The 19,203-nt window shown below is 36.7% G+C and overlaps 2 protein-coding genes across 6 annotated transcripts in view; both read left to right on the top strand.

Annotated features, from left to right (window-relative positions):
- Window positions 1-989: 989 nt before the first annotated feature.
- Window positions 990-14,362, top strand: LOC107588313 (eukaryotic peptide chain release factor subunit 1-like). Of its 5 annotated transcripts, none has more exons than XM_016276358.1 (11): window positions 990-1,278; window positions 1,371-1,553; window positions 5,387-5,562; window positions 8,176-8,315; window positions 8,397-8,535; window positions 9,933-10,123; window positions 10,337-10,466; window positions 11,462-11,635; window positions 11,983-12,047; window positions 13,454-13,475; window positions 13,574-13,715. In XM_016276358.1, the coding sequence occupies exons 2-11, from the start codon at window positions 1,468-1,470 to the stop codon at window positions 13,636-13,638; spliced, it is 1,188 nt and encodes a 395-aa protein (XP_016131844.1). In that variant the 5' UTR covers window positions 990-1,278; window positions 1,371-1,467; the 3' UTR covers window positions 13,639-13,715. The 5 variants fall into 5 exon arrangements, with proteins under 5 accessions (XP_016131844.1, XP_016131843.1, XP_016131841.1 ...); XM_016276357.1 differs by having other exon boundaries at window positions 13,451-13,475; XM_016276355.1 differs by lacking the exon at window positions 13,454-13,475 and adding an exon at window positions 13,823-14,362 and having other exon boundaries at window positions 1,008-1,166; window positions 13,574-13,721.
- A 704-nt stretch (window positions 14,363-15,066) lies between these two features.
- The window catches only part of fbxw11a (F-box and WD repeat domain containing 11a), a 32,042-nt gene continuing 27,905 nt past the window's right edge, over window positions 15,067-19,203 (top strand). Inside the window, exon 1 of the mRNA XM_016276353.1 lies at window positions 15,067-15,207. Coding sequence (XP_016131839.1) covers window positions 15,169-15,207 — 39 coding nt within the window. The 5' untranslated portion in view covers window positions 15,067-15,168. The remainder of the gene's footprint in view (window positions 15,208-19,203) is intronic.

Here is a 19,203-nt window from a genome sequence, read left to right as displayed (position 1 = left end):
GTTAGAATGGGAAGCGAAGATAAAGTAGGCGGGGCTTAGCGAGGCCCGGATGTAACTCTCCGTTCAATGTGTATACACCGTTCTTTGTATCATTATTCAGGTGTGATTGTTTTATTCAACCCTGCTGCTGAAGAATCGTAAATGTGTATCTGAAATGATTTCCATGTGGCTCCATCGCGTCTCTGGGCCACAGAGCGCCCCCTGTAGGAAAGCAGCTGCACTGGCCAAAGCCACTAGAAGGCAAGCCTGCAAGCATTAGCAGAAAAAGCGTAACGGATAAAGCTAACAGAGGCCGTTTTTTTTTTTTTTTGAATGGATGTCAGTGGAGGAGAGGCTTCACTGCGTAGAATAAACAGCTTTTTTTTTTTAGAGGAAACGGCTTATCATTTAATGAATCGACAGCCTATCTGCTAATCTTCAATATGTTTTACACTAAACAATACTTTTGGATTGAACAAAAGAGTTTACCACGAAAAAAATGCCGTTTTATGAGAAAAGTCACTAACTTTTTGCGACAGCTGGGATTCAGTTTACGGCACTTCTCATTCATTTCTATGGTATCCGTAAACGGCGACTTGCCCTGCGTTCCACTCGGAAGGGCTCATCCCTACGCCCTAATCCCTTCAAAGGGTTTTCCCTCCGGAGTGAGAGCTTGGAAGGGTTGAGGGGTGTAGGGGACCAAACAACTGTTCCTTGAAGTGCACTTCTGCGCCATCATCACGGAAAGAATCAGCGCAAAGGATCATGGGAGCCCGAGGTGTCCATCAGTTGTACCCTTCGAAATCCTTCATTCCGAAGGGCCCTTTGAAGTGGACAGTTTTGAGCACTTCGGTTTGGAACGACCCTTCAACATGGCGGCCATGATTGTTTTCACTCCGAAGTGCCCTTCAGAGGGCGATATATCCCGTTTGTGTCGCACAACTCTGACTGAAGTGCGAGGACGTCGAGGCTGTAATGTGATTGGTTATTAAGGGACACGTGATCCAAGTCAGCCGTTACGCTTTCTCCAATAGTAAGTAATACAAAGGCTCTGGTGGCGCGTGGCGCCCAGTGGTTTCTAGGCAGGTAACTAGGAAGTGAACGCGCTGAAGCTCCTCCTCCCACGTGTAACCGGCGGCGGCGTGACGCGGGTGGAAGAAACCGGCGGACCGGCGCGAGACAGTCAGGTATTTATAACGGACAAATGTGTTACGTAACGTTACAGGTTTAAATGGGCTTTTAAAGAGGATCTGGAGTACTCGGTTAGTGTTCTTCGACGTGTACCATAGTATTTATATGGTAAGTTACTTCGAAGAATACAATAACACCTCCGGGGTAGGTGTCAGAGATGAGTGTGGTACCATAGCACTTTGTCTTTGTGGTACTTTTAGTTAGTGCGGCCTTGGAGAGCGAAGAGGGGCGACGACCCCCGGCCCCCGGCCCCCGGCCCCCGGCGCTTTCTCTCCGCTGCTGTAGCCAGGACTGAAGATGGCAGATGAGCCGAGCGCGGCGGACAGAAATGTGGAGATCTGGAAGATCAAGAAACTCATCAAGAGTCTGGAAGCGGCGAGAGGGTTTGTGTGGAAGCGTTTGAACGATAAACGGAATAATAAAAGTGTTTCATGTTGCGTTAGTTTAGTGGTTGACATCTGGACTGTGAACTGAAAGGTTATAGTTTCAAACCCCACAAAGATTAATTTATTACATGCCAACACATGTATTTATAAAAACTAAGGTTTGTACAGTTTGTATACGAGACCATGGGCCACAAAACCAGTCATAAGGGTCCATTTTGATTTCCATTTATGTATGGTTTGTTAGGACAATATTTGGCCGAGATACAACTATTTGAAAATCTGGAATCTGAGGGTGCAAAAAAATCTAAATATTAAGAAAATCGCTTTTAAAGTTGTCCAAATAAAGTCCTTAGCTATCAAAAATTAAGTTTTAATATATTTACAGTAGGAAATTTACCAAATGTCTTCATGGAACATGATCTTTACTTAATATCCTAATGATTTTTGGCATAAAAACCCATACAGTGTATTGTTGGCTATTGCTACAAATATATCTGTGCGACTTATGACCGGTTTTGTACTCCAGGGTCACATATATCATGTAATTCATATCTGGAGCAGAAGGGGTAAAGAATATGCTCAGACGTGTGCACAGAGAGAGTTCAATTGAATGTGGTTTTCTTCCTAATCCCTAATGTTTGAGTATGAGCAATAGTAATGGTGATTCTGCCTTAGTAAACAGCATTAATGACAGGTTAGTCCAGCCGCAGGGCCGGGCAGCTCTCATGATGGTGTCAGATACTTCACTTCAGACCTTCTGTGTGTGTGTGTGTGTGCGCTTGAGTTTTGAATCGCAGTGAGTTTCAAACAGGTGTGTTTTGTGCCTAATGACTATAATCACACATTAATCATGCAGTGCATTTATTATAGGTTCAGATAAGAGTCTTGCTCAAGGACACAATTGTTATTGTTCATGGTCAGCTTTTGCTGCATTTGAACCTAGAACCTACTTTTTGGCAGGCGTTTTGCTGTGGGTTTTGAAACCGAGATTAGCTTTGCTGGATGAAGAATGTGGATCCGTGAGCTCTTGATCAAGGGTAAAGCAAGTGTACATGGGTCTATTTGAAGAAGAACCGCTGAGAGAGCGTGTAAATGCGTCATCGGCATGACACTCGTGCTTTCATTCTGACAGGTAGTTATGTAGAGCATCACAACAATATGCTGACCTTCACGCCACGTGTGTGTGTGTGTGTGTGTGTAAATTATGCAGAGCGTGTTGGTCTGTGTTTTGTCACCAGCGAGACCTGATAACTCCTCACAGCTCAGTGTGGACGGTGTAAACCCAGCGTTTGAAGTCAGTCTCTGTTTTAGCAGCAGTTTGTGTGAGAGTAACTCTAGAAATGCCACTTTTGTCAGCTGATTATACTGAGGCCTTTCACCCCTTTGTGACTCTCTGACTGTTGTAATAACTAGTGAGCTCCCAATCTAGGCACCATTATAAGGCATCATACATGCAATAGCTGATAACATACAGAGAAGGCAATCCCAGAATGTACTGTGTAGAAAAATCTAAGAGGGCAAACAAACAGGTGTTTTTTTTTGTTTTTTTAAGTATAACAAAGATTATTGGAGTATGTTTTAAAAGAAAATACCATTTCAGTCTTTCTACTTAACAGTTTCACCTTTAATTTGATGTGTTACTTGCTGATTCTTTGTAATTGGGTCAAGGACAGAGATAGTGTTTTTTAAGCATTAAAACAATAAAAGTTAAATACAGCTTTTGTTATTAATATTTTTTGTTCATTTGAATGTGTCTTGTTTCATTTTTTTTTTCTGAGCAAAAATAATGACTATTATACAATTTTACCATGATTTACAGAAGGCGCCCACTAAAATGTCATTCAGTGTAACAATAGATCATATAACAAAAATAACATATCAGGCATATTTACATCAAGAATCATTAGATGACATCAAAAGACATTCAAGTAGACGCTTCACTTGCATTTGAGATGCTTTCTATGTACTGTATATAAAATCACTTTTGTGAATTTAATTTGATGCGGACACCAAAATGTGATCCGTTATCTTTGACCCAATTATTTGTAAAATTGGCTATACATTTCTAAATGAAGTTTGTTTCTACACCATATTTTCCACAGTTTGTTAATGCACTTAATAGACTTGTTCGGCATTGCTGGGAACGCCCACAAAAATGGCATAATCGTTAATGCCGTGGGGGAAAACAAACCATTCGAATTAACGCGCGGAGACCTTGTTAGGCACTTGATCTTTACTTTTTGTGATGATTTTGATAGATTTTTGCTTGGTGCAATGCCGAAAAGTTGCTGTGTGGCGTTAAAACCCCCCTGATCTGATACACTGCAGTGATCTGTCGTTAGTCCCGTCCCCCTGCACCGCAGCCCAGTTCTGATGGGGCTTACAGTAACCCTCCTTCGCATCGCAATCAAATAAATCTCACTCCCTGATATTTTGTGATGTCATAATCTATTAAAACATTTATTATACACAATCCCTTACGAAAATTAGCAATGGTATTACTGTAGTAAAAGTATAGTAGGCTAACTGTTTTTTTTTTGGCGTTTTTATTACCAATTGTAGCCGATAACCACAGTTTTACTACAAATACCATGGTTAAACTATGGTTAGTGTAGCAAAATATGTTGTTTTTACCATGGTTTAACTATAGTAGCCAATAACCATGTTTTTTGGTATTTTATTTACATATTTTCATGTTATCTTTATTTTAAGGCATGTATTTGTAAAAATGATTAGGTAGCCGCGGCACACACCACATAGAATAACGCTGCGCATTTCAAGGCACTTCAGTGGACCTTAATGTTACCTGTTTTGTCAATGTTAAAAAACGTTTTAATATATCAATAAGAAAGTACGACAGGCTTTTACTGAAGTCTTTATCACTTTATTAAAATTAAGCAAAACAAAACGACAAATGTTTACTTTCACAAGCTGTCTCGTATAGGCTTGTAGTAGTCTAAGCTGTCTCTTGCTCAATTAGGTAACAAAAGATGTCGGGAAATGACACCTCTGGCCATTCTGTTGGGTCGTTTGTCCAGTCACAGACACCGTACGGACAGTCCGACCCAATACAGCTCAGTTTTTATGCGTATGTTGCTCTGTCGAGCGGCAGGAATAATTTTATGTTGGCCATTCTGAGTCAACACCATGCTTTTCCAATGAGGGGGAAAGGACTGTTTTCCCCCACGCCGACTCCAGCCACACACTTATGAAGCGACACCGATCAAGTCTATATTCAAGTAATGGCAAATAATGAAAGATTTGAGAAAGACCTGGTCTATTCATGTCATTTCATCTCATTGGACAATGTTTCATCTGGAAATGTCACGTTACAGAAGTAAAATTGTGTGCAAATGCCAATTTAATGTTGGACTTTTTTTTTTTTTTACTTAAATATTGTATTTATGATGCTTGTCAATTCTTTATTATTTGTGAAATTGATTAGCAGTGAAAATCATTTCTGCACATTTTTTTCAGTTATAAATAACTTAATACATAATTGTATTGATCAAAAAGCAATATTTCTGTGTGTTGAACATTAGCAATGTCTCTGTTGTTATGCAAATTAACTATTGGTGACTATTTAGTGTTCCAAATCAGTCACCTTTTGAGTTAGGATCCTGCCTTTTATCAAGCTGAATATCAATTCCTGTGTCTCAACCAGTAGATGATGGCGCTAGCAACGGTCATGTTCAAGGGTTTGAGTCCCGGGGAATGCATGTACTGATAGAATGTGTGCCTTGACTGCAATGCAAGTCGCTTGGGATAAAAGCATATGCCAAATTCATAAATGTAAATGAATAACATTGGCGTTTGTTTCTCTCTGTCAGTAATGGGACCAGCATGATCTCGCTCATCATTCCTCCTAAAGATCAGATCTCCAGAGTGGCCAAGATGTTAGCGGATGAGTTTGGTACAGCGTCAAACATCAAGAGTCGAGTGAACCGGCTGTCAGTGCTGGGAGCCATTACTTCAGTCCAGCAGAGACTCAAACTCTACAACAAAGGTCTTTACGCTCCACAACCAAGCACACCTGCATTTTTAAGAAGGCCATTTGAGACAAAAGCCTGTGTTTGACCTCTCACATCACTGAGTCAATTTATTTCATCATGTGAGAACAGATTTATGAAAGCAAAAGGCCCTAGCATTGTGCTTTCTAAGAAATATAAAATAGGGGCTAAATGCATACTTAACATATTAGGGATGAACGATATTATCGGACTGATATCAGATGAGGCTGATAATGGCTTTAAATTTAAATATCGGCATCGGCCCTATATGAAAAATTATGCCAATATGTCTTTGCTTTAGACTATTTACAAATGTTAAATCTTAAAATGTTAGGGTTAACCTTGCATCTTTCTGGGGGGAAAAAATGCAGCGATTGATATATAGTTTATTTATAGTTATTTTCAAAGCTTTAATGTACTGTCAAAAAATCTTCATTATTGTTTATTTAATTCTAGCAAATAAGTTATTGTTAAAAACGAACTAAAATTAAAACTATTTTGCTTATAATTTCTGCACAGAAGAGACTTGGTGTTGTTTCCAATCAAAAGGAAATATATCGGGTTTGGCCAAAATTAGTTGAAAGATATCGGTAAAATCCAATATTGTGCATCCCTACAACATATTAATGATGGAAAATTTGTGCTTTTTTGTTCAAATTTTTGCTAGCTAGAACAACGTTAATGTTATAAGGTTAATTTTGATCATAAGATATGAAGTCATTATGACCCTCCAAATAGACAATTTTTACTTTCTATTTTTAATTACATTTTTACTCTTTCTGCACAGTCCATTTGTACATAAGTTTGTTTAAAAGGTAGCTTTTTGTACCTTATTGGCATATACCTTGGCATTATACCTCATGTATGAAATCGATATTTGAAAATCAAAACATTTTCTGCCACAAAATTAATTTTGAGTTTTGGCCAAAACACGTTTCGAAGGGCAGAAATCATTGACCAAAATGGAGCAAATGTATACATTGTATTACATATTAATTAAATCTTTACTTAACCTGTTGTTTTAATTACTTAAGTATGATTGAATAAGTATTTTATTAAAACAAGTTTCTATTATAGCCACCTTTTAAATGTTTATATTTCAGCAATGAATTGGAGTAAAAGCATAATAATATCTTTAAAAAGTTGCCTTATGTGCAGTTTAAATGTTTACGCAATATGCTTTGTTTTTGTGGTGATTAATAGATTTGATTTATTAGTTGATGATTAAATAACAGAAGTATGGCTTTTGAATTTTCAGTGTGTCCTGGTTAAAATAAATAAATACTTTCAGTGCATTGCTATTGCCAGTATTTAACACAGTAGTTTAATATCAGTTAATGCATTACAGTCTACAGCAGTAATAACAAAAATGATAGATTTGAGTAAAGGCCTTTCCACACTGAGCGCGATGCGAAAAAGTGAGGCGAATCGCTGACGAACGGTGCTTTCACACTGAACGCGAAACAATTGTTCGCCTTCTGCTAATTCACACCTGCACGCTAGGTGGCGCCGACCAACAATGCATTTTTCCTCAGATATGTATCTCGTATATGGATTTAACATCGTCCGCTGCTCAATATAGCATTAAATTAAGATCAACAAAGTTTGGTTCTACACCAGAAACACAAACTATCTATAATGCTTACAAGAATAGGCTACATCCTAAAATATAATAAGAAGTACAATTAGCATCAAGCTACACTTGAAAATGTATGTAATTATTAATGTATTTGCTTACCCACTTTAAACCATCACTGAGTGCTTGTATTAACTTCCAATTGTGATCTATAGTTGATTTTGACGTACACTACTAATATTTGACATAAACATCCTTTATTGCTATAAAAATACCATGAGCTGCATACAAAACGCATACAGAAAATATATCGTCATAATCATGTCTATTTGCTTTCATATTTCATGTGTAGAAAAAGAGTTAACGTGCTCTGACTCATAACACTCGTGCATGTCGAAGAAAACAGACGATGCTCTACTGGGATTACATAATACATAATTAATAGAAATGTTATTCTGTATAAAGAACATGTGAGAATAAATCTGTTCTCAAATACCAACTATAACAAGAACTCAGCATCCACTCTCTTATCCGGGATACTCTTCTTCGATATTTGTTTACACTGGTTTTCGAAACAACCCCACCACTCTCACACTTTTTGTGCAACAGTAGCTGCTCCGGTCACGTGAGCCTAGCTAAAATCTTATTGGACGGCCCGTGATTTCGCTTTGCGAAACTGAAAAGATTCGTCAGACTGGTTCGAAAAAAAAATATTTGCATTTTCGGTGTGCGAATGTTTGCGGTCTATGTGGAAGCATCCATAGAAATTGTTTTATTCCAGCGCGTCATCGTGTCTGATAGTCGTTTTGCTTTTTCGCACTCCGTGTGGAAAGGCCTTAAGACTTTTATCGCATTAAATATTCAGTTTCAACTGGAAATTTGCACAGTGTTGCATGTTGACATTTAGTTTTTACTCCGATATTTCTTGTTTGTTAATGTCAACCACATCCAGAGTCCACACTCTTATAGTTGATCGTCAAACTTGAGCAAATATACAGCTGGAGTTTCATCCTGTTTTGGTGTGTGTTTGCAGTGCCCCATAACGGTCTGGTGGTTTACTGCGGCACCATAGTGACAGAAGAAGGCAAAGAGAAGAAAGTCAACATTGACTTTGAGCCATTCAAACCCATCAACACCTCTCTGTACCTCTGTGATAACAAGTTCCACACTGAGGTATAATCACAGTCCAAATCAAGTCTGTTTCATAAAGCTCATTATTCTTGAGATGCTGTATAATTGCCTGTCTTTCTCTAGGCTCTGACGGCGTTATTGTCAGACGACAGTAAGTTTGGATTCATAGTCATCGATGGTAGTGGAGCTCTGTTCGGGACTCTACAGGGAAACACCAGAGAAGTGCTGCACAAATTCACTGTGGACCTGCCCAAAAAACATGGTATTCACAGCATAACACTTTGATCTGACAGCTGTCTCGAGGGCTCATAGAAAACCGTGATGGTTTCAGTGTACTTAGTATGTAGCTATTAAGGGGCCGTTTACACGACAACATTTTCAGACAAAAACGGGAAACTTTTTATGCATTTTGACTGTTCGTTTACACGACAACGGTGTTTTGGTGACTGAAAACGCATATTTTTGAAAACGCCACCGCGTGACGTCATGCGCGTGCTTAGTACATGTTAGGTATGTAGCCATGCGCAGTACGTGTCGATTTTAAAGGCAAGCGCGAACAAACATACACAACAATGGCAGAGTACATGGTACTGTTGTTGCTGCTCAAGAGTTTGCTAATGCTTCTTCAGCAAAGTGTGGATTTACTTCACCAATATTACAAGCAACATCGGAGACGCATCATATACATAATATAATCGTTACTTCCCTACAGATACTGTTTACTAACAAGGTGACAGCGCCAACTACTGGCCTGGCATACGTAATACAGCGTTTTTGGCCGTTTTTGCGGATATGTGTAAACGCGAATCATTTTGAAAATGTTGTCATGTATACGTGAAACTTTTTAAAAACCCAAGGAAAAAACGTTTCCATTTTTGACTACATGTTGTTGTGTAAATGTAGCCTAAGTTTCTTAAAGATTGTCATTGAACTAGTTTCAAAATTCATCCGTCTCTTTAGACGCAAATCAGTGTTAGACTTGGTAAAGGATGATTCATTTGATTGAATGAAATGTTTAAGTAAAATGATCTGTAGTTAAACAGTGCTGATTATTATGTAACATTGGTGTATATAAATTAAAATGAATAGGTGTTGTTCTTTTATTTGTTTTAGTATGAAAAATTGCCTTGATTTTTAAAAGTAGATATTTTTAAGTTTTCACTAAATTCATATTGACATTTGATCATTTTTATCAATATTGTCCAGTAACAGTGTCATTTTTCTCCAGTCTTGGTTTCTTGAATGCCGATTTGTAGAATTAAATGCATTATTGTTATATTTGTTTATATGTTCAAATGGTTAAATATTATTAATTAATGTAAAGAATAAACAAACATTTATTTTGAAAAACATGTCTTGATTATTCTAAACTAGATTAGACTGTAGTTTACTTCTTGCAAAATTATTATTTTTTAAATGGTTACTCTTTTAATTTTAGAATAAACACATAAATATTGAAGTTAAGTTTTTTTTTTAGCCATGTTGTCCAGTAACAGTGCCATCTTTACCCAGGTTTTCTCTGGTCTTCTGTTCTTGAGTGTTATTTTTTGGAATTAAACCCATATTTATTTCAGTTAATTGATTCAAAATTTTGACTCAATTCATTTGCATCATTACTCATTTTTCGTACATATATAAACATATGATTTTCTCTCTCAGGAAGAGGAGGTCAGTCTGCGTTGCGTTTCGCTCGGTTAAGGATGGAGAAGAGACATAATTACGTGCGGAAGGTGGCAGAGACGGCCGTGCAGCTCTTCGTGTCCAACGATAAAGTCAACGTGGCCGGACTGGTGCTGGCCGGATCCGCAGATTTCAAAACAGAGCTCAGCCAGTCAGACATGTTCGACCCGGTAAGAAAGAAAGCAGATTGGTTGGTGGTTGTTCTCTGATTAGAAGAATTCACTTTCTCTGAAGTCATTGTTAAGAGTAATATGTAGAAATATTAAGAGAATGATTTTATTCTGTACATAGTTTATCATTGGATGTGACCTAATCGCAGTTTCTTTGAGTTTGGCTAAAGTCTGTCTTTCTAACATCAGTTTGTTGTCGCTGATTGGTTGCAGAGGTTACAGGCGAAAGTGTTGAAGCTGGTCGACATCTCTTACGGAGGAGAAAACGGCTTCAATCAGGCCATCGAACTGTCCGCTGAGGTCCTGTCCAACGTCAAATTCATACAGGAGAAAAAATTAATAGGTAAATATTGATTCTCACAAAGATGCAATTCCGTGTCTTATGAGTCTCTAATAATGCCACAGACTAATTCTGCATTTAGAAATCATTCTATAACCAAACAACCATTTAGCAACACGAACAAAGTTTTGCACATGCAAACCCCCGAGAGTCCTTAAACTCTTAAATTCAGTTTCATCAAATGTAATATCTTAAAGGGATAGTTCACAACAAAATGAAAATTCTGCCATTTACTCGGCCTCAAGCAAAGTTTCTTTCTACTGTTGAACACTAAAGAAGTTATTTTGATGAATGTAGGTAACCAAACTGTTTCTGGTCCCCACTGACTTCCATAGTATTTGTTTTTTCCATATTCGGAAGTCAATTATTTGGTTACCAACATTCTATTTTTTGGTGAACTATGCCTTTAAATGCTGTACGAAAAGTCTTAATTATCACTTTAAGGCCATATTAAATTTGAGACGGAAAAGCAGAATTCATGATACGACCTAATATAATTTTTTTTAATATATATATATAAATGTTTATATTGTAACATGTTGTTGATGGTTGTAAGAGTCCATATTTTATCATTGTAGCATTAAAACTGAAATTTCAAAATAAGAGTCCCAGTGTATTTCGGGCTTGCTTGTTTATAATTAAAAGTCCTGCATTATGAATTATTATATTTAATAACCATAAAACAATCTTTTTATTGCCTATTTTTAAACCCATTTAACAAAATCCATGTATTGACACATTAGTACATTTCAATACATACTGTGTGTTTTCTACTAGTCAAAAGGCTACATTTATTTGATCAGAAATACTAACAAGGTATTAGAATGATTTATGAAGGATCATGTGACACTGAGGTAATGATGCTGAAAATTCAGCTTTACATCACAAGAATTATATATTGGCATAGAAAACACTATTTTGAAACTAAATCAAATGTTTGACTAGTTTGCTAACCTAAACCGAGCTAAAAGCATTAATAACGGTGCTCTGTGTCTCAGGGCGATACTTCGATGAGATCAGTCAGGACACAGGGAAGTATTGTTTCGGTGTGGAGGACACACTGAAGGCGCTGGAAATGGGAGCCGCTGAAATTCTCATTGTTTATGAAAACTTAGAGACGATGAGATATGTCCTGAGATTGCACGGCGCGGAGGTCAACGGTTCGGAGAACGGTACAGACACACACAAAATAATGAAATCACATCAGAAATTATAACATGGACACTCTCATTCTTATTTCAAATTATAATATAAAGACTGTTCCTGTCTTCTGATTGGTCAATCCAGTGTTCCAGTGACAATATAGTAACAGCTATATATATGCGATAATATTCTCCATTTACTACAGATTATTTTGCCTTCTGGCTCTGTGTTCAGTGTAAGCACGAGTGTAAACACACTTGCTTGCATTCACAGTGTTTGTTTTTACTGTGGGTTGTTGTTTCAACAGATAGTAAGAGATTAGATTGTGTCGAGCGGAAGTGCTTCTGTAATGTCTCCTCACTGCTGTGTGTTTCAGATGAGAAAGTCATTTATTTGTCCCCTGAACAAGAGAAGGACAAATCGCACTTCATAGATAAAGAGGTGTGTGTGTGTGTGTGTGTGTGTGTGTGTGTGTGTATCTGTGTCAAAGGTGGTCTGTGCTGTTATTTTAGCATCACTTTTATAGTTTTTATTTATATATTAAATATTATTTTTAGATTTTCAGTTTTCACTTGTAACTGTAAAATTACTTTTTTAGTAATTTTGATGTTTTTGGCCACTTTATTATTATTATTTTTAAATATTACTATTTGGGTTTAATTATTTATTTATTTTATACATTTCAGTTTTAGTTCTTAGTTTTCATTTATTGTCTATATATTAAGTACATATATTATTTTCTTTAGTTCTTAGTTTTTTTTTTTCCAGTTTATCTTAGTTCTTCAGTTTAAGTTTATTTCAGGTGGTTCCCGAGACAACATTTCTAATTTGTTTAGTTTAAGTTTTTCATCTAAATTGTTTATTTAATTTAAAGGGGTCATATGATGCTATTTTAAAGATCATTATTTGGTGTAACAGAATATGGTGACATGCTTTAATGTTCAAAAAACACATTATTTTTCAAATACTGTACATTATTGTAGGTCCTCTATGCCCCGCCTCTCTCAAACACGTCGTTTTCAACAAAGCCCCTCCTTCCGACAAGCGCAGTCTGCTCTGATTGGCCAGCTGACCCAGTGCATTGTGATTGGCCGAACACCACAAGCACGCGTTGGAAATGTAACGTCCCTTACCATAATCACTTCAGCTTTCAAAGTAAATATCAAGCCCGAAAGGGCAACAGAGTGGCGTGACAGACACAGTGATGATGCAGTACGTAGACATGTGGGGGCGTGTTAGAACGAGCCGTTTTAGGTAGGCGTGGCTGACTCTTAACTTTTATAAAGAATATCTCTTTGGATTTGAGACTTTAGTCTTTGCAACTTTACAGATCTTCTTTATGCACCAAGAGCTTGCAACACTCCAAAGAGAAAGGAAAACTTGAAATCGCATCATATGACCCCTTTAATTTAATCTTTATTTCAATTTTTGGCAAATTTGGCTCTTCTACTGCATATGCAGATTTGATTAGAATAGCTGGATAGCTAGTCTTTGTTACTATTTTTTACATTTTGTGCTATATGAATAAAACTCTGATGAGTTGAACGGAGTCAAAGATAAAAAGGGATTTCTATTCTTTACTGGGCATGGCATGTGCATTGCTGCGTCAGGGATTACCAAACCTCTGTCAGCTTGAATCCCTTTTATATAAAATATTTTCTTGAAGTCCCCTTGAGATTAAAAGTTAGTATTTCAATAATTTATATTTTATTTTATTGTTTTTATTAATGTATTTATAGTATTTTTATGATTGAATGACTTCAGTGAGTGTCAGGCAATGCACTGGTTGCTTGATGATGAAACAGTTGTTGTTTTTTTCCCCCTTTCTTTTTACATGTGTAAAGAAGAGCCACCAAATGAAGATATGCAGTAATTTGCAGTGCATTATCATAACACTTTTACACATTTGACAGCCCTGACAGGTGTAATGTTTGACCGTGTGTTTGTTGTGTTGTTGTGCGGCTCAGACGGGTCAGGAACACGAGCTCATCGAGTGCATGCCGCTGCTGGAGTGGTTCGCCAACAGCTATAAGAAGTTTGGAGCGACTCTGGAGATCGTGACGGATAAAAGTCAGGAGGGATCGCAGTTCGTCAAGGGTTTCGGAGGAATCGGAGGTGAGCGAACGCTGAATCTGGATTTGTTCATGAATGAAAAGATGTTGATATAGAATTGTATTACTGTTTATTTCTTACCAAAATATGGACCTCTCTATTAGGTATTTTGCGGTACCGAGTGGATTTCCAGGGGTTGGAATACCAGGGAGAAGATGAGGAGTTTTTTGATTTGGATGACTACTAGGTAGTCGAGTCTGAGCTAGAGAGAAATCAATGAAGATTTGAGGAATCATGGAGAAAAAAATTGTTCTTTCTTACCAAATACTCAAAATCACACAGTTTGAGAAGAGTGTCAATTGAAGGACAGAACCGTTAATGAATAATTAAACAGCCTGGCTTTTAGAGCGTTCTGATTGGACGGGATTAATTTGTTTATTCTCCTCCCCTGTTTGAATTAAAGTCGCAGGAACCTTCCGACTGTTTGGACTCCATTTGAAATGTTTCTTTTTATTTTTATCCTCTGTTCCCTGTTCTTCTTCTCCCAACTTTTTATACCATAAACCTACAACTAGTTTTCTTCCTTTATTTTTATTTTTTATTATTATTGGCAATTGCTGCTGCTGTATTTTGACAGTGTGGTATTTTTACATGGGTTTCTGTAATGAATAGGGGGAAAACAAAATAAATTCTAAAGTAAGCTACCTGCTGTTGGTGTTTTACTGATGTGTGCTCTGTCTATTCCTCAAAAATGTGTGTTTATTGAAACCTTATTTTGTGCTTCTAGATTATTAGACGATTTACTTTGCCAAACTATATGAACACTATAGCAAAAACCTTTTTTCTCATTCTTTTTAACACACCAGTTAAGAAATATAATGACAATTATTAGTCAACTTATTAAAAATAAATCATTTTAAAATAATTAAAATTAAAAATCATTTCAAAGGTATTTAAAATCAAAGGTCTGTGAAAAGTTTAGAGAAACAGTCTAAAAATAAATCAAGAAAAATATTGATTCATTTTGCTTAAAGAAATATAATTAATTTAAATAAAATATGACTAATACATCTAACATTACTATAGTGATAAAAAAGACTAAAATGTAATGTAAAAGAAGCTGATTTTCCCCTTCAAATTTTCTCATAATATTGCGTTTATATATATATATATATATATATATATATTTGCCTTTTATTATTTTGCTGAATATTTAACCATATCTAATTCTATTTTCCAGTCTTTGCATTTCTCGTTCGCTTTTTTAAATGGAAAGTAAAGTAAAATATTTGTATAAGTATTATCCAAACAATGCATCAGCGTTGTAATTAATGTAAAACAGCTGCACTTGTTTTATTAAGTGTGAGTGTCGCTGTGGACTAGGACTCTTATTCTGCTTTAATGTCGGTGTGGCTTCATGTTTTGTTAGGCGCATGTTGTTTCTCTCTTCGCTCGGGTTCACCGACGGGTTTCCATTTTCAGGGTTGGATTCAACCAGAAGAACAATAATATGGACCCGGACATGGAGGACAAAACCCTGGAGCTGATGGTACGTGCGGAGCAACATACTCGACACGGCCTGAATATGTGACGCTCGCGCTGCCGAGGATGTTTATGTTCGTAGTAACGGAGGAGGAGGACAAACGAGTCGATATCAAACATTCGCCTGTTGTCGCGTCGCGCTATAATGAGTGGTTTTAGTTTTGAGCGTTAAACTCTAAACTTTTGACTCGTTAAACCGACTTTTCGCTCATGATTTGGCGAGTTTATCGCGTGTGAATGTCGCGGAATGGACCGGAGCGGTCATTGCGGCACCGCTGCGCCACTGCGCGCCTCGTATATCACAGTCGTTATGCGCTTTATGCATCATATACATATGGACTCAATCTGTTGTATACCGTCTATACGTGATTCATATATTACGTACATATGTTCTAGATGCCTATATGTGCTTTGTATAACGTTATATATATATATTAAACAATTCGCATCATATATCACGTCCACTTTATGTTCGCTTCATATGGTAAACAATATGGGATTCATATAACTATACGCGTTTCATATATCATTTTATATTCGCTTCGTATGAATATATATGCGATTCAGATATTAATGTATATGTGATTTTATGTATTAAGCAGTCTATGCTCTTCATAAATCACATACTTTTTTTTTAAGCTTCATATGATCAACAATCCGTGCTCGTTTCACTATTATTAAACAATATGTAAGTGCTTCATAAATCACATACAAGCTATGTGATTCATATATAGTTTATAAGAGCTTAATATATTAAGCAATCTATGGGCGCTTCATATTGGATGCTGAATTATTTATATGGGCTTCATGCATGGTAGTGTCTGTATGAATATATAAACAATCTATCAGCGCGTTCTAGTCATATCTGTATGAGCTTCATTTATTAATCTATATACGCTCCATATGCAGTCTAATATAAAATATAGACTACTTATAAATCTAATGCAAATTATAAATATATTGACTTTTCATACATTTCATCCATATTCTTGACATATGTGACCCTGGAGCACAAAACTTAAATTTCTTTCAGTCATAAGGGTCAATTTTTCTGAAATTGAGATTTAAACATCATCTGAAAGCTGAATAAATAAGTTGTCCATCAATGTATGGTTTGTTAGGATAGGGCAATATTTGGCTGAGATACAACTATTTGAATATCGGGAATCTGAGAGCGCAAAAAAATCAAAATATTGGGAAAATCACCTTTAAAATTGTCCAAATGAAGTATTTAGCAATGCATATTACTAATCAAAAATTAAGCTTTGACCTTCACGGTAGGAAATTTACAAAATATCTTCATGGAACGTGATCTTTACTTAATATCTTAATGATTTTTGGCATAAAAGAAAAATCGATTATTTTGACCCATACAATGTATTTCTGGCTATTGCTACAAATATAGCTGTGCTACTTATGTTTTGTGCTCCAGGGTCACATATGGTGCTTCAAACCGTGTATGTGCAATCTATGTGTCACATATCATCTATATATGTTTAATTTTTCACTCTCTCTATGCACTTCATATCTCACGATCCAAATGCATCTCATATATCACATACAGTCCATATGTGCCTATGTATAGCTGCTTGGAGAATATATATGCAGAATCTGTATGCGCTTCATTTACCTTACACAACCTCTATGCCTTTAATTCACTCCGTAAACAGTCTAATATGTATTTAATACCACTGATATATGTCCTGGATATTATATAGTTAATATGCTTCATTTATCACAGTCTTCGTGTTTATTGTATTATTACTGTCTACATGCATGTGTTACAGAGTCTATTTATGCTTATGACATTGTCCACTTTGCATAAAAACATCTATTAAATGACTAATTAGTAATTTTTATGTTATTCACATTTACTAAACTGTCACGTGTGCTATTATTTCTACACATCTGTGCCCTAATAAGTCATGCATAGTTGAATCTCAATGTAAATGATGCACTAGAGGGTGCAACCAGTTCAGTCTCTCTAGAGCTGTCATGATTATGCTAGTCTTCATCTGGGGTCATGTTAGGTTGAGTTTAACAACAGCCTCTCTGTTAAAGGCCAGCTGCCTGAGACACAGCGCTTGGTTTGTTTCGAATGGGATTTGGAGTTTATTCTTTTATTACTGGTTCTGGATGCAGATTTATGAATGGTTAATATTAGTGTGCGGTCTAGTAAAACATGAAATGGCCCGAATTGTCTTATACAATGTAAAACAATTGAGTTTACACAAAAATAAAATTCTGTCTTCATTTACTCAGCTTCAAGTTGTTCCAACCTGTATATATTTCTTTCTTCTGCTGGACACAAAAGAAGATATTTTGAAGCAGGCGGGTAACCAAAGAGATTCTGACCCCCATTTTCCCCATACTTCAGAAGTCAGTGGGGACCAGCAACTGTGGTTACCAACATTCTTCGAAATATCTTCTGTTATGTTATGTTTTAGTACATTTAAAAAATAATATTAATTGAAATAATTATATATATTAGAGCAATCTAAATAATTTATGAATACTATATAATGAATAGATTAAATAAAAAATAATTATAATTTAAATGGTATAATTTGATTGGTCATGCACAAACACACAGCTCAGCGCTAGCATGAATGTCTCGAGTGTGTAAAGCTCACATGTCCACCATACTCTTAACTAGCTCATATTTTAATGGAGTGCAGAGGTAGGAGCTTATTAGGCCACTCCCTCTTTTCCACTCCGCCTACTCATAATTGTGTTTTTGGTCAGTGTAAAACACTGTCTGCAGGAGTGTGTGTGTGTGTGTGTTGCTCACTGTTGCTCTAATACTGTTTTTACCCCTCACTTTCCTCACTGACTCTCTTTTTCTCTTCCACATTGTTTCACTTGTTCGACCCTCACGTCACTGCCATTCTTTTCCTTCCTTCTTTCTTTCTTTCCTTCCTGTTTGCTTATTCCTTCTTTGTTCATCGTTATGTTCATCCTTTCTGTCTTGTCCTTTCTATTGTTTGTTCTTTTCTTTTCTGTCTTTCATTGTTTTCCTCCTTGGTTTACTGTTTAATTTCATTCTGACTTTCTTTTGTGGGTTTTGTTTGCTCTTTCTTTCCTTTTTCTCTCTCTGTTTTGCCTACCGCTCTCTCTCGTATGGCATATTCCCATTCTGTTTTTCCCTTGTCTCTCTCTCACACACAGTGTTCTTTGCCTCGTTCTGTCTGGCTGGGTTGTTCGTCGGTGGCAGAGAGTCTGTGTGCTCTCAGATGCGTGCAGAGCCTCCCATCTTCCCGGGCCCACAACCAGGTTCTGCTCTCCTCTCCGCTCCTCCTGTCTGTCTGTCTCACACACTGATTGTGTGTCTGTGTGTTTGGCTAGATGTGAATTAAATGCGTAGATGTCTAAGTTTACTAAGCTGAAATTCAGGCTCTATAATTCAGCCTGTTTTTTGTGAGAAAATAGAAGAGGAACTGCTGAAGAGCAGAGTGGCTGTCTGTTTCCACCCTCTCTCTCTCTCTCTCTCTCTCTCTCTCTCTCTCTCTCTCTCTCTCTCTCTGTCTGTCTGTGTCTTTCTGCTTGCCTGTCTGTCTGCTTTAGTCTCACCATCTCATATCTGAACTTTTTCCATTGAGAAAACACACATACATTAAAAGTTTTTAATTAATTAAATTAAATTTTAATCAACCCTAAAGTGTCCCTGGTGGTATTTAGTGTCAGTCCATTTTAGTTAAAGAAACTGAGGATGCATTAAATTGAACAAAAAAAATTTCAGTAAAGACATTTATATATATAAAAAAAATTTTTTCAAACAAATGTTGTTCAAAAATATGAAGCATGACTGTTTTCAACATTGATAGTGATCAGAAATGTTTCTTGAGCATCAAATCAGTATATTAGATTGATTTCTGAAGGATCATGTGACACTGAAGACTGGAGTAATGATGCTGATAATTAGGGGTGCTCCGATTGATCGGCTACCGATCATTATCGGCCGATAATCATGTTGGGATGATTGATCGGCGGTCTCTAAAAAGGC

This window comes from Sinocyclocheilus grahami, unplaced genomic scaffold (genome assembly GCF_001515645.1).
Source record: "Sinocyclocheilus grahami isolate Dianchi unplaced genomic scaffold, SAMN03320097.WGS_v1.1 scaffold102.1, whole genome shotgun sequence".
Lineage (NCBI taxonomy): Eukaryota > Metazoa > Chordata > Actinopteri > Cypriniformes > Cyprinidae > Sinocyclocheilus > Sinocyclocheilus grahami.
This window is presented reverse-complemented; position numbering and strand designations above follow the sequence as displayed.